Consider the following 24369-nt stretch of genomic DNA (forward strand, 5'->3'; position numbering starts at 1 on the left):
AAAGACCCTTGGATACTGTTTATTCGACCACAATTTAAAACGTCAGTGATTTGTTTCCAAGTAAAACCAAGTTGACATTCTTCATGAATTTATCTCAAACACTGCTGGTCTATTAGACTCTATATGCTGGTCTATAGTATAGTAATGCATAGCTTAAGCACAGCATAGTAATAATGTATTTATATATAATTTACCGTCTGTTGTATTATAACTTATAAGATCATTGACGAATCTCAGAAAACAGCACAAACAAAATAAGAACATTTGATGGATATGGATAAAATGAAGAGTACTAATTTGTTATTGTATTTTTGCTTGACATTGTGTACCTCTATTAAAGCATTAACATCAATTTTGCATGTATGCATTTGCCTTTAGGTGAAGGAACAACAAACACAACATGCCCTGCTACTACACTACTAATTTTGCCCTTCATGACAACTGTGAGGGGGGTGATTTTTTTTTATAACTCATTCGTTTAAATTATATTAAGCCTTAAAGGTGCTCTAAGCGATGTCACGCGTTTTTTAAGCCAATTTTTTTTTTGTCACATACAACAAACATCTCCTCACTATCCGCTAGCTGCCTGTCCCCTGAACACACTGTAAAAAATGCGTCTCTGTAGACAGCCCAGGCTCCACAAACGGCAACTAAAACAAACTGGGCTCACCCGCACCACGAAACATAAACTGTTCCAGCCAATAACTGACAAGAAGGATTTGGGGGTGGGGTTTGGGGGGTTAGTGCACGGATGAGGAGGAGGGAGGGTCTAACTAGCCTCCGTTTTGTTTGACAATACTTTAACAGCCCAGCAAGCATACATTTATAAAGTTCTTTGGCGTAGGCCCTGTCCTTAGCGCGCAAATGCGAGGGTAGCGGAAGCTGCATATCCTGCCTGAAGACGAAGGCAGGGGCGCAGCCGACCCCCTGGAGGTAAAGGAAGGGACCATCCTGGTGGTGGTTGGGGAGGATGGAGGTAATTGGCAGCGTCAGCATCTGCGAACTCAGACAAATGTTGGTTGTAGAAGTGGGGTAATACGTGACACGCTGATTGAGTCTTCCTGGCAGAACTTACGCTAAAGCTTTCATTGATTTTAGATTTGTGCTTAGAAAAAAAATCTGAAGTACTTTCAGATTTTGTGCAAAACATCTTCAGATGTCTATCAGAAGGTCACAAACCATGTAAGTGTAACTGCTTTAATTTCCTTTTCATAATACTATATTAAATTATTATCAAGTATTCAACAAATACAGAACTGTAAACAACAACTGGAGAACCAGAATTGCTTGTTTTCAAAATGTGGTTTTATATCACTAAATTACTTTAAGGGGTCAAATCAAACAGAAATAGCACATTAAAGTTACAAGTTACAACTATATAATTTAACCACTTTTTGTCGCTTTTCAGGTCTAGTGTATAAGGATTGGTTTTGCTCATGTGGCCCAAATGTCCGCCCAATGGAGAAAAGTGAGAGAAAAGAGAACAATGCTTACAGACAGGGTTTATTTAATAAATTGTATTATGTTTTTTATTAAATGTAATTTTAAAAATTATTACACAATCAGGTTCTAGAGATTATTTTAAAGTGATTACACTAAGTATGAATCTATATGAATATTTGTGTGTTGGTATTATTGGTGTATTAATGTTACTTGAAGACAACAAATATTGTATATATATATATATTTCCCCGAACACCACCCCAAAAATACATGATTGAAAAAATGAGAAGTAATCAAAGAACTTGTGCATTACATGTGCAATCTATCTTGACATTACAGAGGAGATTCCTTGGTATCCACTTTGATATCAGTGTAAGTGATGCCTTTGTATGTGCCCTTGGTTCTATACGAATACACACTGCCGTTCCTGCAGGTCATCTTCACTGTGCCAGTGTAAGGCAGGTCAAAAGCGGCTCTGCCAATGGTGACGTCAACATCCACCATCTTCCCTGGTGGGACTTCTATATCGGTACACAGAGTTTCGGTTCTCTCATCTGTGTGCTCCTGACAATAAGTGCTTACTTTTCCAACGCTGATACTGAATCCTGCAGAAACTTCTACAATCGATGGAATCCCAGCCTTCACTTCCATATTAAATGTTGCTGTAATGGTCTTACTCATTGACCATGAAGATGTTTTGGTTACTGTCTTTGAGCTTTCAACTTTTTGTTTTTGATTGATGGATGAGTTGTTCCTGAAAGTGACGGATTTGATTTCTTCTAGTGCCACCTGTGGTATCACTTGGTGGAGAGTGGGATAGTGGACATCGGTGAGAACTGCTGATTCAACTGCATTGAGAAACATGAATCCCATGCAGTCAATATCGTGACCATCTCTTCCTACAACTCCCAAACAATATCCAGACCCGACATCAATGGGATATTCTGTTTTTAAACCCCAGCTTGTCATCTTTGCAAAAAATGTGTTCCCCTTATTGGTCTCAAATTTGATGGCTCCAAGACGTGTTCCTGCTCCGTTCCCCCACAGGGACAGTGAGTGGAAACACTCATCAGGCAGGAACTCAAACTCTTGATACGGTCCGTCTGGTCTACCAAATTCATTAACTCTGTCATCTGAAAGCCAGACCTTGACAGCCTTCACCTGCGATCCTCCCACCCAGACTCCGATCTTCCTTAAACTGGCACCGTTGTCCACACCAGTAAATGAGAATGGACCACCTCCGTTTCCACCAATTATACAAAGATTTGTTGTGTTGGACATCTTGGAATTAATCTATCTGAAAATAATATCAGATCAGAATTATTATCAGCTTTACACTATTGCAGTGTTTCACAACCTAGTTTCTGGAGACATAAGAAGAGTACACGTTGGATTCCTTTCTTAATTGACCCATTCATTTCGGGTCTTGGAGTATAAGCTGAATTGAATCAGGTGTGTCTGAATAGGCAAACATGCTAAATGTGCAGTTCTGGCATTCCTCTGGGAACAGGGTTGGGAAACATTAGCCGCTTTTCCACTGTCAGGCCAAACAGATCTAAGAGTGGTAAGGAATGGTTAATGTTATATTTCCACTCGAGTTTGGTTCGGCACGATTACAAATCATTCTTGGACCTGAAGTCTCAGCACCATTGGCTAACCATGCATGTTGTGACATCGCCACTCAGGATTGGTCAGTTGTCTGTTGTCTGGCTCTCTGTAGCTGGTCAAGTGTGCTATTTGAGCGTAGTAAACACAAGTTACTAACAGAAATATCCAATCATCTTCCATAACACAGTCACTATATTTGCATCTCATATGTCTGTAAAACCAGAGCCGATCAGCCCTATACGCACACTACGCAAGGTGCGTAGGGCCCCGCAAATGACTCAAGGCCCCGCCTCCCCCTCGTGTCAAAGCGTGTCAATCAATGTTTACAATATCGATGAGAAAATAAAGCGGAACTATCCTTCTGGTCACAAAAAGAGAGAGAAAAAAACACCATGAGAGTTAATTGCGGCAACAGTTATCAGGTAGACTTGTGTGCTCTCCTCTCAAAGTTTGATGTCAGCAAAGAACAGTAGGCTAAAGTTAAGTTGATGTGAGTTGATTTATTATGTTTAATAAACGACAAAGGACAACGGTGTTTGTTTATAAACTGCAGCTCGGTAAAGAAAACCGCGTCGCGCGTTAACATGCGATCATATGCGCGTGCATGAAATGAAACGCGCACTTTCCAGCAGAAACATCTGTTGTGAGTCGGGACCAGTACAATATGGGCGTGATGGCACTCCTCAGTCCTCATTATAGTTTTAAAACAAGATGATGATTATCTAGTCGTTCAGTCAAGGTTTAGTTACAACTCTGCACTAATGCAATATGGAAAGCAATGTATTGACATTGACTATTGATAGGCTCCATTGAATTTAAAATGTTGATTGGCTGGAGATTCTGGTCAATATGGATGCACATCCGACATCCCTCAGTAAATAATAACCATCAAGTATCAAGAATTACTTTTATCATTTAAAACACAGTGACATGCTATGGCGCCATTTTAGCTTTTATTCAATCACAGGATATGCATTTTTGATATCAATAATTAAATTTGTAATATTTAAAATGTGAATTCTTGATATTAAGAATGAACTTTTTACTAGTAACAATGTCTTCTGATATCAGGAATTACATTTTCACTAGAACTAAAGGGATTGTAGTTGGAGGCAAATGGTTCATGGCTCACGGGTCAGGTACCGTATGAGGGCCCCTAAACAGAATTTTGCTTAGGGCCCCAGGGAGGTCAGGATCGGCTCTGTGTAAAACTCATGTGTTATAAAGGCAATGACTGACACATTTGAACACATTCCAAAGAGTGCTTGTATCAGTCCCACATGGACAATGAAACCATATCCATACCGGCTGGGCCGGATTGGCACGGAATGGAACAATTAAGCACCGAGAACAGTTTGGCCGATGGTGGAAAAGTGGCTATTGTTGTGTGGTCCTGTACAGCGTATCTATAACACAAGTTCATGCTTTCATTTGGCGTGCTCTTTAGGCAGAAATCAACTTTTACATGCATCTGATACACAATATCCAGTTCAATTTCATTTATTAAATTTTTTTATAGCAAGTGGAATTATTAGGCTGTTAGTATTCTTATTATGCATTTGCTTGCTAAACTAGTTTTGCTAAACCAGAGGCGACGAAAGCTAACAAAAGCTGTCTTGGCAAAAAAAGCTGCTGTTGAACACACTAAAAGGACTTAAGGCGACTGCCAACTAGCACGTGTGTTCTGCGCCTGCGTGCAAGGAAATAACGGTCTATATCAGCAGGTATCAATAGTCGGTAACGCTTTAGATTACAGCCCGGAAAGTACTGCATAATTAAAATGAAAGTACAGTGTAACTTTCGGTAATTACAGTTTACCTATAAAGTACTTACGTGTAAGTATAGGGGAACAATATGTGAAGTCTTGGGAATAAAGGTGTAACAACCAGGAAACTACTGCGTAATTAAAACGAAATTATAGTGTAACTTTCGGTAATTACAGTGTACCTATAAAGTGCGTACGTGTAAGTATAGGGGAATAATATGTAAAGTTTTGGGAATAAAGGGGTAACAACCAGGAAAATAGCTAATTATTTAGGCAAATTATTTAGACTAAGTATTTTAGAATCTTACTTTTGGGAGCAATTTAGCGAGTACATACACTGCTCCTTTTTGTAATAATAGTGTATAAAAATACATAAAGGCTTTTTTTTTTATTACGGGGTACATATCAGTGCATTTATAAAGTAGGCTAATTTGTTATTATTGCAAAGGTGCACTGATTAAGTTTCAAGGCAAGTAAAACTATTGCAATTTATTTATTTTTTTATTTTTTTTGCTGGGAAAATATACTCTTGTTCCATGTAGTTACAGGGTAAGTGTGACATTGTGGGCTGTAAATTAAAGTGGTGCTTCTTACCCTCTTGTTTCATGTAGTTACAGGGTAAGTACAATAAAAACACATGTACACACACAATCTGATATCACTCGGAAAACTTTATTTGAAAAACGTCTCAGGTTACGACTGTAACCTATGTTCCCTGAGAACAGGGAACGAGACACTACGTCAGAATGACGCTATGGGGAACGCCTCAGGCGTGACAGGTGTCTGAAATAAATATCAACTCACGTCAATTATGTTGACCGGCGACAGCCCGTGAATCATCAGCTTGATTGATTAACGCGCAACCTGGATGTATAAAGGGAAGCCTTGCATACATGACAACATCCTATCGTCTGAAGGGACTGTTGCAGGCAGGCCCCGAGGCATGGCAGGAAGACGTAGTGTCTCGTTCCCTGTTCTCAGGGAACATAGGTTACAGTCGTAACCTGAGACGTTCCCTTTCGAAAGGGAACTCTACACTACGTCAGAATGACGCTATGGGGAACGATATACCAACGCCACCATGCTGAGGGGAGTGCATGCCCAAAGGCAGTGACAACTGTCCGAACCAGTAATCCAGAAAACACTGGAACCACTCACCCTTAGGTCACATCGGGCTGTCAGTGACAGCACTCCCTACCGGTCATCACCCAAGCTAATGAACCAAGAAACCGCCAGAACATAGTTAATGGGGGGTATATCTGGGCCAGCTCAAAGGCTTAGGACCACAGCTTCCAAAAGAAGGGGTCCCTTCTAGGGAGTGTGGCTAGGGGGCCCAAGGGACTCCCAGCCAGTCACTATTCAGGGGAGCGTGCCACCTGAAATACCACCAGGCAGGCCTGACCTGGTGTCACTACATAAGACACTAGAGTCTGGCCACTTCCTGTCTGTCTGAAGACAGAGCCTCTGGACACTTGCCTTAAGAAGGCATCCAACCCGAGGGACTGCAAAACAGGCAGTGAACCACTCAGCCCGGATCTCAGAGACGGGAAACCCTGGAGAGTATGACTCAGCATAGTGCTTTACAACCCTTGCCAGCGAGGGGAGTCTCTCTACTCGATCCATGGATCTACCCAGTGTTTGTGTTTCAAAACACTGAGGAGGCCTGTGAGGGCCTAAAGGGAGCTACCTCCAGGAAGGCCTGGTAGGACCTCTAACCTGGCGACCACAACATGGGGGAGCTTGTATTCAACCACAATATGTGGGAGCTTACCTTCAGGAAGGCCGGTGAGGCCTCTGACCTGGCAACCACAACATGTGGGAGCTCATATTAGGAAGGCCGGTGAGGCCTCTAACCTGGTGACCATAGCATGTGGGAGCTCCTATCAGGAAGGCCGGTGAGGCCTCTAGCCTGGCGACCACAACATGTGGGAGCTCATATCAGGAAGGCCGGTGAGGCCTCTAACCTGGTGACCACAGCATGTGGGAGCTCCTATCAGGAAGGCCGGTGAGGCCTCTAACCTGGCGACCACAGGATGTGGGAGCTCACTTTCAGAAAGGGAATAAAGCGTACAGCGCACAACCCTTACCATAAAAAATGGAAATAGAAAGTACATGAAAGAAAGTGCATGTACTTAGCCATTCTGAACCCAAGAAGGCCTGATGAGGCCTCTAACCTGGCGACCACAGCATGTGGGAGCTCATACTCGGGAAGGCCGGTGAGGCCTGTAACACGGTGACCACAGTGTGTGGGAGCTCATCAGAATGTGGAAGTTAGCTAGAGAAAAACATCTGTCGTAATAAAGTGACGACAGGAAGTATCTAGAATGGGACCCGAAGAGAAAGACCAGGGTCTGAGCCACATAGGAAGGGACAGAAGCGATACGCGCATGACCCTTACCATAGAAAATGGATTTTAGAAAATACACAAGACATAAGTCGTGTGACTTACCATAAGCATGGTTTAAAAAAGGTACGGAACGTATGTACCAAAAAGGAATGAAGTAAAGGTTTGCTCGTACTTCATCACTCTAAAAACACAGTATGTGTGAGCCCACATTCGGGAAGGCCGGATGAGGCCTGTAACCTGACATGTAAAAGCTCAAAACCAGGAAGGCCTGGTGAGGCCTGTAACCAGGGAACCACCTTACGTGGGAACCTATAATCAGGAAAGCCAGAAGAAGCCTGCAACCTGATAGACACAATACGTGGGAGTTCTCATTCAGTAAGGCCTGGTGAGGCCTGCCACCTGACATGAAAGAACTCATAACCAGGAAGGCCGCAGAGGCCTAAAGCCTGGTGACCACTAATTGTGGAAGGTTAAAACTCAGGAAGGCCGGTGAGGCCTGTGACCTAACGACCACCACACGTGGGAGCTCAAATTCAAGAAGGCCTGGTGAGGCCTATAACTTGATAATCACAGCAAGTGGAAGCTCACAGCATGTAGGAGCTCACATTCAGGAAGGCCGGCGAGGCCTGTAACCTGACGTGTGAAGACTCCTAACCAAGAAGGCCTGGTGAGGCCTATAACCTGGCGACTACAGTATGTGGGAGCTCATATACAACCACAGTATGTGGGAGCTCATACTCAGAAAGGCCTGGTGAGGCCTCTGACCTGATAACCACAGAATGTGGGAGCTCATAACCAGGAAGGCCAGATGAGGCCTGTAACCTGATGACCACAGTATGTAGGAGCTCACATTCAGGAAGGCCGGTGAGGCCTGTAACCTGACATGTGGAGGCTCTTAACCAAGAAGGCCTGGTAAGGCCTATAACCTGGCGACTATAGTATGTGGGAGCTCATATACAACCACAGCATGGGGGGAACTCATACTCAGGAAGGCCGGTGAGGCCTCTAACCTGGCGACCACAGCATGTGGGAGCTCAAATCAGGAAGGCCTAGTGAGGCCTCTGACCTGATAACCATATAACATGGGAGCTCATATTCACCACAGTATGTGGGAGCTCACATTCAGGAAGGCCAGTGAGGCCTGTAACCTAACATGTGGAGGCTCGTAACCAGGAAGGCCTGGTGAGGCCAATAACCTGGCAACTACAGTATGTGGGAGCTCATATTCAACCACAGTATGTGGGAGCTCATACTCAGGAAGGCCTAGTGAGGCCTGTGCCCTGACAACCACAGCATGTGGGAGCTCATATTCAACCAAAATATGTGGAAGCTCTCATTCAGGAAGGCCTGGTGAGGCCTCTGACCTGATAACCACAGAATGTGGGGGCTCATATTCAAGAAGGCCTGGTGAGGCCTAAAACTTGATAACCACAGAATGTGGGAGCTCATATTCAACCACAGTATGTGAGAGCTATACTCAGGAAGGCCTAGTGAGGCCTATGACCTGATAACCACAGTATGTGGGAGCTCATATTCAAGAAGGCCTGGTGAGGCCTAAAACTTGATAACCACAGAATGTGGGAGCTCATATTCAACCACAGTATGTGGGAGCTCATAATCAAGAAGGCCTGGTAAGGCCTATAACTTGATAACCACAGTAAGTGGAAGCTCACAGTATGTAGGAGCTCACATTCAGGAAAGCCGGTGAGGCCCGAAACCTGACATGTGAAAACTCCTAACCAAGAAGGCCTGGTGAGGCCTATAACCTGGCGACTACAGTATGTGGGAGCTCATGTACAACCACAGTATGAGGGAGCTCACATTCAGGAAGGCCGGCGAGGCCCGAAACCTGACATGTGAAAAACTCCTAACCAAGAAGGCCTGGTGAGGCCTATAACCTGGCGACTACAGTATGTGGGAGCTCATAACCAGGAAGGCCGGATGAGGCCTGTAACCTGATGACCACAGTATGTGGGAGCTCACATTCAGGAAGGCCGGGTGAGGCCTGCAACCTGACATGTAGAAGCCCATCACCAGGAAGGCCGGTGAGGCCTGTAACCTGGCGCCACAGTATGTGGGAGCTCATAACCAGGAAGGCCTGGCGAGGCCTGTAACGTGGCGACCACCGTGTATGGGAGCTCATATTCAGGAAGGCCTAGAAAGGCCTGTAACCTGATATCCCAGTATGTGGGAGCTCATAACCAGGAAGGCCGGATGAGGCCTGTAACCTGGCGACCACAGTATGTGGGAGCTCATAACCAGGAAGGCCTGATGAGGCCTGTAACCTGATTACCACAGTATGTGGGAGCTCACATTCAGGAAGGCCGGTGAGGCCTGTAACCTGACATGTGGAAGCTCATAACCAGGAAGGCCTGGTGAGGCCTATAACCTGGCAACTACAGTATGTGGGAGCTCATTTTCAAGAAGGCCTGGTGAGGCCTCTGACCTGATAACCACAGTATGTGGGAGCTCATATTCAACCACAGTATGTGGGAGCTCAAACTCAGGAAGGCCTGGTGAGGCCTATGACCTGATAACCACAGTATGTGGGAGCTCATATTCAAGAAGGCTTGGTGAAGCCTATAACTTGATAACCACAGAATGTGGGAGCTCATATCACAGTATGTGGGAGCTCATATTCAAGAAGGCCTGGTGAGGCCTATAACTTGATAACCACAGAATGTGGGAGCTCATATTCAACCACAGTATGTGGGAGCTCATTTTCAGGAAGGCCTAGTGAGGCCTATGACCTGATAACCACATTATATGGGAGCTATATTCAAGAAGGCCTGGAGCGGCCTATAACTTGATAACCACAGTATGTGGGAGCTCATATTCAGGAAGGCCTAGTGAGGCCTATGACCTGATAACCATAATATGTGGGAGCTCATTTAACCATAGTATGTGGAAGCTCATATTCAGGAAGGCCTAGTGAGGCCTATAACCTGATAACCACATTACTCCTTGACAGTCAATTCCTGGGAGCTCACCTCAGGGAGGCCCAAGCACTGTCCGGTTGCAAAATGGGGAATGTCTGGTCAAGGAGGCCTGTTAAGACCTACTACCTGACCATCGAAAAAATCTTTAGATTTACTCCCATAACATTTTGCCCCAGACTCTAAAACAGGAGATGTGGTCTGAAAAGAAACAGAAATATGTTAATTTCACATTTTACAAAAAGACCAGAATTACACCTGCTCTTTTTGTTCACTGCTCATTTTTCAATTAAAATGCAGCCAAAAACACTGGGTAACGCGATCTGGATGATAGGCTGAATTACTAAATATCTAACTTCTTAAAAGTCAGATAATATTCCATCATTTTAATTCATAGAATTAAATGCAGCCATACTCACCAGACAATACTGTTTTAACATTTATACGTTCTCGTAATCTACACACTGCCTCGGCAAGCGCGAGAAAAGAGCCGTTAAAAAATATTTGGCTTTCATCCCTCGAGAAGAAAGTCAACAGTTGCGAGGTTGAAACATCCGACAGCGCACGGATTTTTTCTTTCTCACGCGCGCCGAGATATTTCCTAATGAACACTGCCAGCACCCTCAGGAACTGACTGTGAACGCCTCGTACCCAAACAGTATTGTTTCACAGATCGCACGCACCACAGCTCAGATGCTGAACCCTCCTCCCTCGAGAAAAGGGTCCGCGAAAGCGGAGCATTTTTAAATAAAAAACGCTCACAGTTTGCACAAGAGGCTCTCGCGCTTCAGCGATATTCTCAATACAGACAAACAGTCCCTGAAGACGAAAAGATGTTGTCATGTATGCAAGGCTTCCCTTTATACATCCAGGTTGCGCGTTAATCAATCAAGCTGATGATTCACGGGCTGTCGCCGGTCAACATAATTGACGTGAGTTGATATTTATTTCAGACACCTGTCACGCCTGAGGCGTTCCCCATAGCGTCATTCTGACGTAGTGTAGAGTTCCCTTTCGAAAGGGAACAACTTATTTCAAAACGGATTTACAGCAATTTGTTTCTCTTGCTTGGTTTCCTCCTCCTCTTGTTCCTCTTCTTCTTTTTCTTTCTTTCCACTGATGAATCTTAAGAAGGAATCCCATGGCATGTCTCTTGCTATTCTGTATGTGTTAAAAGAAAATACAGTACAGAAATGTCCTCCCCATTTACTCATCTTTACCCTCATGTCATCCGAGATGTATACGAATTTCCTTCTTCAGATTAACACAAACAAAAGTTTTTAGAAAAATAAATAATCTCTGTAAATGCATATAATGCAAGCTCATGTGTTCCTAAAAGTTGACAACAGCACATACAACAATAACTACAGTAATCCATACGACCCCAATGGATGAATCAATGTCTTCTGAAGTGAAACGATAAGCGTTTGTAAGAAAAATACCAAATATTTTACATTTTTAAACTGTAGACTATCGCTTCCGACTGACTGTCACCAGCGCGTTCATGAGAGGGTTGAGTACGTTTACGCTTGACAATTTAAAGCGTGACGTAGGCGCACCGAAAAACCGAATGTCGAATTATTATTATTTTTTTTATGTTTTCATTATTGCTTACAACAAAATACAAACAATAACAGATAATAATAATAATGAAAAACAAACCATGCAGAAGAACAGACACCAGTTCTCGCGCGAGTTTCACATCAAACTCCCGTGAGGATGCAATGAACGCTTAAAGCTTCACCAAACGCGAAGCCATTCAAGCCGACCCTATGAAGCCGACTCTCATGCACTCGCTGTGACAGTTGGTCGGTAGCGAAAAGATGAGTAAATTATGAGAACATTTCTGGGTGTAGGCCTACTGTATTTTCTTTTAATACATAATACAGAATAGAAAAAGACTCCTTCTTAAGATTAGGCTAATCAGTGGAACGATAGAAAAAGAAGAGGAGGACCAAAAGGGACAAAAAAGGACAAAACATGCTACTTTCTGTCAGGACTTTAGTATTTGAAATGAAAAGTTGATTTTTTTTAAATAATAAAGAATAAGAAGTGTAATATGTTGTAAATCTGTTTTGAAATAAGTTGTTTTTCAAATAAAGGTTTTCCAAGTGATGTCAGATTGTGTGTGTACATGTGTTTTTATTGTACTTACCCTGTAACTACATGAAACAAGAGGGTAAGAAGCACCACTTTAATTTACAGCTCGCAATGTTACACTTACCCTGTAACTACATGAAACAAGAGGGTAAGAAGCACCACTTTAATTTACAGCCCGCAATGTTACACTTACCCTGTAACTACATGAAACAAGAGGGTAAGAAGCACCACTTTAATTTACAGCCCGCAATGTTACACTTACCCTGTAACTACATGGAACAAGAGGGTAAGAAGCACCACTTTAATTTACAGCCCGCAATGTTACACTTACCCTGTAACTACATGGAACAAGAGGGTAAGAAGCACCACTTTAATTTACAGCCCGCAATGTTACACTTACCCTGTAACTACATGAAACAAGAGGGTAAGAAGCACCACTTTAATTTACAGCTCGCAATGTTACACTTACCCTGTAACTACATGAAACAAGAGGGTAAGAAGCACCACTTTAATTTACAGCCCGCAATGTCACACTTACCCTGTAACTACATGGAATACTTAGTCTAAATAATTTGCCTAAATAATTTGTTATTTTCCTGGTTGTTACCCCTTTATTCCCAAAACTTTACATATTATTCCCCTATACTTACACGTACGTACTTTATAGGTAAACTGTAATTACCGAAAGTTACACTGTAATTTCATTTTAATTACGCAGTACTTTCCGGGCTGTAATCTAAAGAGTTACCCAATAGTCTATCTTTCAAAAATGGAAACCGAAAACCGGACTGCAGATATACAAACCTTAAACAAAGCAGCACTTGCTCACCATTTTGTATATCAATCATGCTGTTCACTTTCTTCATTCCTGCTCATGTTTTGATGAAAATATTCACTCTCCCTCACTTACTGCCAGAGGAATTTTTTTTTTTTATGTTATATTAAATATTATAATATTATTATTTGTTATATTAAGCACCCATTAATGTCTACACTACAGTATAATGCTATTCAATCATTGACTGAAACCAGATATTTTTGAATAATCATCTATGGGCTGGAAATATTTATTTATTTAAACAACTTCAGTTTTATCTTATTGATGATTGCAATCTTACATGATTGTAACATGATTGTAAGTAAAAAAAAAAAAAAAAAAAAAAAAAAAATTAAGACTAAAGTCTATGTTGGGGGTATTAAAGTAAAGATTAGGGGGAAACTTATACACTCTAAAAAAGGCAGGGTTGTTTTAACCCAAATTTGGTTCAAATGTGGATGAACCCAATCGTTTGGTAAAAAAAAAAAAAAAAATGTTTTACAAAAATGTAACCCAACGGCTTGGTTTGTCTCTAGAGGGAATAAAGAATAAAGTTTGGTCACTATCAACAGAGGTCAGCCTCACCAAACAATGAATCACTAGGCGCGTCTCCATTACAGATTTGCGCAAAACTTTTGCGATTTTTTTTCTTCTAAATGTCGACAAAAAACTATTGCAAAATGACGCCATTTCCATTAACCGATGTTATGCGACTAAAACTTCATTTTTTCCTCTCGCGATAAGTAAAATCATTCCAAAAACCATGGCAACGGACGTTGGTAAGTTTATGTACTATATCTCACAATCTCAGCCACTGCACTGGTCATTATTGTTAATCGAAGGAGACGCATGTGTGTTATCCAAGCATTAATGGTAAGGAAAGACCCTATACTTGAGAACGGCACATATGAGGTGTTTCTGGGTGTTTCTCCCTCATTTCTGCTTCGAGGTCTTGATTGTGGCATTTATTTAAGGTTTAGAATCCATTATTCCTGTAATTATTTTGTCTTATATGAATTTAATAAAGAACTCTGTCTCGTATTCTGTCCAAACACACCGCGTCATCTTGGCTACGTCAGGTGACCTATAAATGCGCAAAAACTGTTTCCATTGCAGTTTTGCGAAATATTTCTTTTTCGAATTGCCTGAAAAACCACCTCATGCGAGCGGAAAAACCTTTTCGCGATAAATGGGAGTTTTTGCGAAAATTACGTGTTTCAATTAAGCGTATTTTCAATTCGCAATTTCAATTTGCGCAATTTGAAGGGTAATGGAAACGCGGCTACTAACTATAACTCTAGTCCAGCGGGCATATTACAGAAACTTAATCTTAAGTCTTAAGTTAAGATCTGACAAGTTAATTTAAGATTTTTCACACATTGGTAGTACAGAAGCAAATTAACTCAACGACAAGTCATTAGTCTTATTTTTGGACCTTCCGTTCCGCCATATTCCACCAGCAGGCTTGAGCCTTGCTGTTAAATCTAGACCAGTGTTTTCCAGAAATTAAAACACCTGGATCGATACGGCATAATTCAGCAACGGTGTTTGGTCTGATGGTAGAAAAGCACGTTCACAAAAACTACTGTTATTAAACGTACTCTGTACAAACGCATGGGCGTCGGAACCATTGTATATTTAAGATCAATGCTATTGGACCCACTTACTTTTACCGTCTCTAATTCAGCGCATTTGTATGTTCGCTTTCCATTCCGAAATCCATTCCACTTGAGGAATTCCCTAATAAATTAAACTCCATTTCCACTGAATCGCTACATTATATTTCTCAACGAGCCACAACTGACGAAAGTAACCGCCCGTTGTACCCTTCCAGTCAAATATTGCGTTGCAAACATCAATAAGAGCTTTAAGTTGTCATTGCTGGCAAATGACCATGGGTATTAGCGGGATAATCCACGGATAGCTGTGCATTTAATGCACGACGTGGAGGCAAAGAACCGCCCAACGTGAAGTGGAGGCACCAGAATACATGAAATGGTATTTACTCCAGTAAAATTTTTCTGGGGGAGGACCCACCCACTTTTTGTTTTTCTTCCGACGCCCATGTACAAACGTAACCTCTAACTTCTTAAAGTAAGATAATAGTCTATTCCATCATTTTAATTTCTTAAAATTAAATGCAGCCATAATCACTAGACAATACTTTTTAAATATTCATACGGTCTTGTAATCTGCACAACGCGAGATTCGAGTGTTACAATATAAAGTCAACAGGTGTGAGGCTGAAACACCCGACAACGCATGGCTGTGGGCGTCGATATATTTCTCAATGAACACAGCCAGCACCCTCAGGAGCTGACTGTGAATACCTCGCACCCAAACTGTATTATTTCACAGATCACGTGTGTCCCTTTTATTGTAGACCAATATACGCGCTGCCGCGGCAAACGCGAGATTCGAGTCATTCACAATATATTTGGCTTGTTTCATCTCTCAAGAAGAAAGTCAACAGGCAAGGCTGAAACACCCGACAGCGCATGGCTGTAGGCGTCGATATATTTCTCAACAAACACATTTGACTCCCTCTGTAACTTTTCTTGCTGGTGTCACTGTTGGACAGTGTTACTTTAGAAAAACTAGTGATTTATACGCTTTTTAATGTCACATTTGGTAATATTTGCTTTGATTTATTTTTATAATATGGATTTTTTCTCATCCAGTTTTTTGAGGTGGCACTGCCTCCCTTGCCTCATCAGGGGAAATGCCCAGATCCAGATTGATAATTATTTTCGTAAATATAACCCCAAACCTTTCCCTAAACCTACCCATAACATTTTAAACCTAACTTAAACATATTTTGACTTTTCATTTAAAACAACCTGTTGGAATGCGGTTGCTAGGCAACCAATTAAAGGATTAGTTCACCTTCAAAACAAATTTTGCTGATAATTCACTCACCCCGATGTCATCCAAGATATCCATGTCTTTCTTTCTTCAGTCGAAAAGAAATTAAGTTATTTGAGGAAAACATTCCAGGATTTTTCTACAGAGAATGGACTTAAATGGCAACCAGCTATACAAATGTTCAAAGAAGGTTCAAATGTCCGTCTCACAGCTTCAAAGTCTCGACACGATCGCAGTCAAGAAATAAGGGTCTTATCCAGCGAAACGATCGGTTATTTTAAAATATAAATTAAATTAATTAAATAAATAAAAAATATGATATACTTTTTAACCACAAATGCCCATTGTGTGCCATCTCAGAGATGTGCCACGCATTGCGTCATCACGTTGGAAGTACAAGACAGGCATTTGTGGTTAAAAAGTATATACACATTTTATTTTTTTTAGAAAATGACAGATCGTTTCGCTAGATAAGACCCTTATTTCTCGACTGGGATCGTGTAAAGACTTTGAAGCTGCATTGAGACGGACATTTGAACCTTCTTTGAACATTTGTATAACTGGTTGCCATTGAAGTCCATTCTCTGTAGAAAAATCCTGGAATGTTTTCCTCAAAAACCTTAATTTCTTTTCGACTGAAGAAAGAAAGACATGGATATATTGGATGACATCAGCAAAAAGAAATTCGGAGGTGAACTAATCCTTTAAAGTCAATGGGTAAATTTTGCGTAAAAAGCATAGCGATTGAAAACATGAACTCGTGCTATAGATACGCAGTGGGAGAAAATTGGGTTGGATAATCTCATGAAAAGTATTAGAAACTGTTAGCTAGCTACATCTTAAGTCAAGTGCCCTTGAGTGAAAGTATACTTACATGAATGACTGCAGTCTGAAATTCTTCTCAAGAGCAGCTCGCCTGGTCAAAGCTGGAAAAGTGTGATGTGTTTGGTCAGTCTGCTGCTTAAATAGAGCTCTGAAGGGGACAGACAGTCCTTAAAACACACCCCGAAGCAGTGCAATCAGCTCCCCCCACCTCACAAAGTAGAGTGCCATTTTAAAACCATACGGAATGCAGCTTGTAATAAAACATTCTGATGAAAGATTAGTTCTGAATACAAATTTTCATAAAAATATATCCTTTGCATATAATATGCAAAATATACATAAAAAACTATGCAAAAGTAGAATAAAGTAGAATAGTTTTTCTAACCATCAACAGAGGTCAGCCTCGCCAAACTATGAATCACAAATTTTTTTTTTTATTAACCTGCAAGAAAACCTCTACAGAATGGTTGTCATAAATGTTACCTGATTATTGGTTGCTTTCTCAAATATTACATGGCTATTTTTTCAATGCTAGCAGTCAAAAATAAAACAGTTGGAGAAATATATATATATATATATATATATATATATATATATATATATATATATATATATATATATATATATATATATATGGGATGGTGGGGAGATTCTAACCCGAACTCGAGACTCGAAAGATGAACTAATCGTTTCTGTTTCCGGCCCTGCTGTAGCCTATCACACACGGCACGGCCCAGCAGACAGATCAGACAACCAACGTCTCGAGACACGAGAGGAGGAGAACAAACGTGATAAATATGAAGTTGCAAAGGAAAGAACGTCTCGGATCAGGAGTTGAGGTGAACTAACAGAGTCAGACTGAAACAGCCTGAATTTAAGACCAACTAATCAATTAATAAAACATTTCGGTTTCTTATAATTTGGCTTTAGCTGCATTACCCTATAGTTTATTTTTATTCTTTTTACAAATGTAATCAACATTTTCGTAAGTACTAGATGTGTTGGGATATTTAACATGCCATTTTAATTATATTATGCTGACACTTTTCCAGTTGCCTACATTCTGAGGAAGTACACAATTAAATCTGAGTTATTACCAACCTAAAAGGGTAACAAGTACACAGTACTTTGTTGTGTTGATATTTAACAGTGGTGTTTTTTTCCCTGGTAGTTTCTCTGTATTTGCATACTAATCACCTTAAGTAATTACACACTAAAATACTATAATTTACCATAAATACTTAGTAACTAGTTTGTAGTTTTTCTGCATTTACATACTTGTTACCTGTGGTAATTACCAATAACAAACTATAACTTACCATATATTTACCAGGTAAATATCTAGTAATTAGGGGACTGTAAAAGGAAGGGTTACCAAATTGGACAACTTAAAATCTTGTTAAATCTTGTGAATTATTAAGACTCTGAGACTATGTTCGTACTGCTATGGGTTTTGTAAGAAAAGGTTTAAGAAACAACAAATGCTTGATAAAATGTTTGATTTAGGGTTAAAACCAACACATACATACCATTGCAAATATTTGCCTTTGTAGCTCTCCGTCTCCTCCGTTTACTTCTCCTCAAACAATAATGGGCTGACTGAGTCCGAAAGGCCCTTTTGGTCTTTTCAGCTGAAAAAAGAGAAAAGAAAATATCATTATGTATAATATATAGGATTATTTAAAGGAAAAAGTACAGATTTACTTTAATGTTGTATGGTGTCCCTGAGGCACCTAAAAATAAAAGATATTATTATTATTATTATTATTATTAAATGACGTTTTGTCAAGAGAAATGGAAATGGTTAGATAATATAGTTTGTTGGTAATAAAACCCCAAAGTATTTCAGTACAAGTTAACTTAAGTTAACTATAAAGGTAATTTAATCAAACTTTATACACTCATATTAGATATTTTTTATCTCAGAAATGTTGGAGGCTGCAGGAATTGCAAAAATAAACATTTTCAAAACCGCTTACGCATCTGTTTGAGTTCACAACGTTATATAACCTCAGTTCACTGAGGACTGAAGTGTGGTTCTATCATGCCAAGATCAAAAGATCTGCCTGAGCAAAACTCAAAAATGGCTCAAAAATTCATAATGTAAAATTCATAATGTAATTTACTGACTGACATGTCATTACAGGAGGAAGATCCATGTGGTCATCACTGATGTCAGTCACTTTAAAGGGAATGTATTTGTACTGTCTCTTAATACAGTCTCAATCAGAGATGTGCTGTCAGACTCTTCAAAACCTACAGAGAGAAGGGTGACACATATCAGGATGAGTGCAAATCTCAAATGGAGTAACTCAAATGGATTCACAATTAAATGGTCTCTACCACTGAAATTTACAATGTTCTCAATGTTCAAAAGTTCATTAAAAAAGTATCACACACGTTTGATCTAACTGGCTGCATGGCTTTATAGACATCATTTGTTTCATTAGATATTAGACAATAAATAAGTAGGGGTGAGTGGGGACAGTTGCAACATGGCTGTAAGACTAAGTAGGAGAGAGTGGGGACAGTCTCACAGACATATTGCAACTGTCCCCACTGACTGTCCCCACTCTCCCCTACTTAGTCTTACAGCCATGGTAAAATAGCAAGAGAGTTCAGATGTTAATTTCCTTAGTTTTCTCAGAGAGTTGACCTCTCTTCCAGTTTTTCTAGTCTTACAGCCATGTTGCAACTGTCCCCACTCTCCCCTACTTATTGCCAACTCAACATTTCTGAAGACAGCACCCAGGTTTTCGCTCCCAGTTATTTACATTGTTCATGTAAGGAAAATCAAACTAAAAAGTACTATTCAGATGGGATAAATAATTTAATTGATTTTATGCAACTTTATGAATGAATGAGGCATTTATATAGCGCTTTCACATGTACTACTGTACACCCAAAGCGCTTTACAATCATATCAGGGGATCTCTCCTCAACACCACCAGTGTGAGCATCCACTGGGATGATGCGATGGCAGCCACAGAACAACGGCGCCAGTGCGCTCACCACACACACACACACACACACACACACACACACACACACACACACACACACACAATAATGGAGAAGAGGGAGAGTGATGAAGCCAGTTCAGTGGATGGGGATTATTAGGAGGCCATGATTGGCAAGGGCCATTGGAGGGAATGTGGCCAGGACACCGGGTTTACATACTGGGCATGCGCGCAGGCTAGGCATGCCGGATAACGCCAGTCTCCGACAAATTCGGCAAAAACTGTGGTAATGACAAATAACATTCTGTTCTAGCATGAAATTTGTTTAAAGCCTGAAGTCCGTCGTATGCTATGCCCCCAAAGAAGAGAAAAGCACAAACAAAGCATGGAGAAGTGGACCTCGCTCAGCAGGTGATCGCTACAGACATGACAGCTAAAGAGGCTAACATGGAAGAATTAACCTCTCTGATTCGCAGGATAATGCGAGAGGAACTCGATGAGGCGACCAACAGACTACAACCGCAGCTTAATGCTGTTAAGGAGCAGGTGCTTGTTTGTGCTACAAAAATTGGTGAAATTGAGGCTTCATTGTGTAGCTTCGATAGCCGTATAACCAAACTGGAGGGCGTAAATGAAAGTTTACGTAAAGATAATGATGAACTTAAGGAGAAAACTGAGCGCTTGGAGAGTCACAATCGTAAATATAATGTCCGTGTTATGGGCCTGACCTCTGATGTCGAGAAGGGAAATCCTACAAGTTATATGTCTCAACTGCTAAAAGAGTTGTTCAGTGATAAGCTCCAGCTCGAGCCAGAGGTGGAGGTGGCGCATCGTGTTGGATTTAAGAGTAAATCTGGTCAACGGGTAATGATAGTAAGACTGCAGAGGCTGGTGGTGAGAGATGAGATTGTGCGGATTGCGAAAGAAGAAAGGGTGCTAGAGGTTCGCGGAATGAAACTTCGCTTCTTTCCAGATATTTCGACGGAGATGGCTAAAATACGAGCGAGTTTTCGGGACGTGAGGAAGAAACTATGGAGTGCGGGAGTTAAGCATGGCATAATTCACCCTGCCACCTTGATTCTGACTTTCAAAGGAGATACGAAAAAGTTTTCCAACCATCTAGCTGCAGAGACATATCTAAAGATGGTCATAGAGCCTGAGCTGGACAAACAAGACATGGAAGAGGCTCGATAAGAGGTAGCAGGAAGAATTTTGAGACTGTAGAACGGAATGTTTCATAATAACCAAATGATTATAAGTTTGTTCATGTACTTGTTACCGCAGACGGCGCAGAGTAATGTGAAAATAATTTATGTTATGTCTGGAGATGGCGTGGCTGCCAATTGGTTTTGCTCATAAATGTTGACAAGTGGGGTGTGCATGAGTGTGGGTGTGTGTGTGTGTGTGTGTGTGTGTGTGTGTGTGTGTGTGTGTGTGTGTGTGTGTGTGTGTTTGTGTGTGTATGTTTGTATGTTGTTTTGGTTGTTTGTATGTTTCTATGTGGTTTTGTCTGTATGTTTTTTTGGGAGATGTTATTTATGGTTGTTGTACAGCTCTACTATTGACAGATGTTCAATCAGATACAACGGTTTATGGTAAAAGATAGATTAATTAATAAAGGGTTACGCATAGCACATTTAAATGTTTGTAGTCTGAGAAATAAGGTTCAGGATATTTCGGAAACTCTAACAAATAATAATTTGCACATTCTGGCAATATCAGAAACACATTTAGATACAAATATTGACAATTCGTTATTGCATATAAATAGGTACAATCTGTATAGATATGATAGAAATGCATATGGTGATGAGGTTGCAATTTACGTTCAAAATCAAATACCTGTAAAAATTAGAAATGATTTTGGTTGTGTGGGTGTAGAAGCTTTGTGGTTACAAGTACAGTTACCACATCTTCAGCCTGTTCTACATGGTGTTTGTTATCGACCACCTAATGTACCTATAGTTTATTTAGATAAGATTTGTACTATGTTAGACAGAGTTTGTGATACAAATTATGAAATATATTTTTTGGGAGATTTGAATATTGATTGGCATTTGAATAACTGTTCGTTAAAAAATAAGTTGCTTTCATTAACAGAGATCTGTAATTTATCATAAGTTGTTAAAAAATCAACTAGAGTTTCTTATAGATCTGATGGCACAAAAATAGCTACATGTATTGATCTAATTTTTACAAATGCCGCAGACTTATGTTCAAAAGCAATTTCTATGCCGGTAGGTTTTAGTGATCATAATTTAGTTTCAATTAACAGGAAAACTAAGGTTCCCAAATCAGGGCAGAAAATGATTGTTAAAAGGATATTTAAACATTTTAATGAAAATGTGTCATAAGGACTGGATACGAGACAGGAAGCAATTGCAAGTGGTTTATTCGGATAGTGCAGATCAATAGTCCAACAGTACAACAGTACAAGCCAATGGGAAGAGTGACGCAGGGACTTCGATGGTCAGGATCCGTGAAGAAGTGCAGTGAAGGTGACGGTGAGACAACGGATGAATCCACAACGAAGACTTGGAACAGGAACACAAGGCAGGAACTGGACACCGGAACACCAACACGAATGACATCAAACAACGATCTGACAAGGATGATAGAACAACGGTAAGTATTTAAGGAGTCGTGATATTGCTTGCAGCTGGTGATGTGATGATGATCAGCTGGAGCGGATCAAGTGATGTCATACACTCACGCCCACCACACACGCGCTCACACAACAACATAAACAAAAGACTAGAAGGAACAGAGAATACATCTACCGTGACAGTACCCCTCCTCCTAAGAACGCCTCCTGGTGTTCCCAGGCTCCCCTACCTGTCGATTGTAATCATCGATAAGGGAGTGATCCAGGATGTCTCTAGCAGGTACCCAACTTCTCTCCTCCGGACCGTAACCTTCCCAGTCCACCAAGTACTGAAATCCGCATCCCCTCCGCCTAGAGTCCAGAATACGATTAACCGAATATGTGGTCTCCCCATCTACGAGTCGCGGTGGGGGAGGAACCGGGACAGGCGGATTAATGTGAGAACGAAACACTGGCTTAATTTTAGACACATGAAAGGCGGGATGGATCCTCCTGTACGCGGGAGGTAATTTGAGGCGGACTGCCACCGGACTAATGATCTTGGTGACAGTAAACGGGCCAATAAATTTGGGTGCAAGCTTATTAGAGACGGTGCGCAAAGGAATGTTCTTGGTTGAAAGCCACACTTTTTGACCCACGACGTATACGGGAGGCTTTGACCTGTGGCGATCGGCCTTGGCCTTGGTGCGCGCCCCCACTTGGAGTAGAGTCTCACGGGCTCTATTCCAAGTACGGTGACACCTCTGAACAAAGGCGTGAGCGGAGGGAACCGCAACCTCGGATTCCAGACTGGGAAAAATAGGTGGCTGGTAACCTACACTACACTCAAATGGAGAAAGGCCCGTAGCCGACACTGGCAACGTGTTGTGAGCGTACTCCACCATAGAAAGTTGTTGGCTCCATGAGGAGGAAGGATTCTTGGATACCAAACATCGCAACACTCTCTCCAAATCCTGGTTGGCTCTCTCGGTTTGACCATTGCTCTGGGGATGAAACCCTGAGGATAGACTAACCGTCGCCCCCAGTAATCTACAAAACTCACCAAAATTTGGACACGAACTGGGGTCCCCTGTCGGAAACCACGTCAATCGGGAGGCCATGTAAACGAAAGACGTGGTCTACGACCGCTACCGCTGTCTCCTTAGCTGAAGGTAATTTGGGTAAGGGAATAAAATGGGCTGCCTTCGAGAACCGGTCCACCACAGTCAAAACGACTGTGTTCCCCTGAGAGGGTGGGAGGGCGGTAATGAAATCTAGAGCGATATGGGACCAGGGTCTCGAAGGAACCGACAGCGGTTGAAGTAACCCATCTGGAGGTCGACTGGAAGTCTTACCAGTGGCACAAACCGAGCAAGCCAAATCAAAATCGTGAATGTCGCGAGCCATGCGTGGCCACCAGAATCGTTGCCTGACTAAAAAACTAGTGCGATTAACTCCTGGATGGCAAGCCACGTTGGAGCCATGACCCCACTGGATAACGTCGGACCGTAATCCCTCCGGCACGAACAAACGACTCGGTGGACCACCGTGCGGAGGCGTTACCCCTTCTAAGGCCTTCTCGACCCTCGATTCGATCTCCCATGAGAGTGTGGAAACGACTAGAGTTTCGGGCAAAATGCACTCGGGAGTAGTCGGGCGTTCGGAAAAATCAAATATGCGAGATAAGGAGTCGGGTTTGATGTTCTTGGAACCCGGACGGTAAGAGATAGAAAAATCTAAATGACCGAAAAAAAGTGCCCACCGAGCCTGCCTGGAGTTCAGTCTTTTAGCAGTTCGGATATACTCTAGATTCTTGTGATCAGTCCAGACGATAAAAGGTACCCCCGACCCTTCTAACCAGTGGCGCCATTCCTCCAACGCTAACTTAACTGCCAACAACTCTCTGTTACCAATGTCGTAATTGCGTTCTGCCAGGGACAACCGGTGAGAAAAAAACGCGCAGGGATGCATCTTGTCGTCTATAGGGGAGCGTTGGGACAACACTGCACCTACTCCCACCTCTGACGCGTCGACCTCCACCACGAACTGACGTGAAGAATCAGGGGCGACAAGGATGGGGGCTGAAATAAAGCAGCCTTTCAGTTTGGTAAACACAGCC

The 24369-nt window shown here is 41.6% G+C and overlaps 1 protein-coding gene and 1 long non-coding RNA gene across 2 annotated transcripts in view; both read right to left on the reverse strand.

Moving 5' to 3' along the window:
- The window catches only part of LOC309492563, a 276178-nt gene that overhangs the window by 207251 nt on the left and 44558 nt on the right, over positions 1 to 24369 (reverse strand). The gene's annotated exons all lie outside the window — the stretch shown is intronic.
- On the reverse strand, positions 1137 to 16778 carry LOC309492483 (aerolysin-like protein). Its single transcript, XM_082161489.1, has 2 exons — positions 16756 to 16778; positions 1137 to 2740 (listed from the first exon to the last, which is right to left on the reverse strand). Exon 2 carries the CDS (start codon positions 2722 to 2724, stop codon positions 1777 to 1779), a length of 948 nt encoding a protein of 315 aa, XP_082017615.1. The 5' UTR covers positions 2725 to 2740; positions 16756 to 16778; the 3' UTR covers positions 1137 to 1776.

Source organism: Leuciscus leuciscus (assembly GCF_965113295.1).
Source record: "Leuciscus leuciscus genome assembly, chromosome: 2".
NCBI lineage: Eukaryota > Metazoa > Chordata > Actinopteri > Cypriniformes > Leuciscidae > Leuciscus > Leuciscus leuciscus.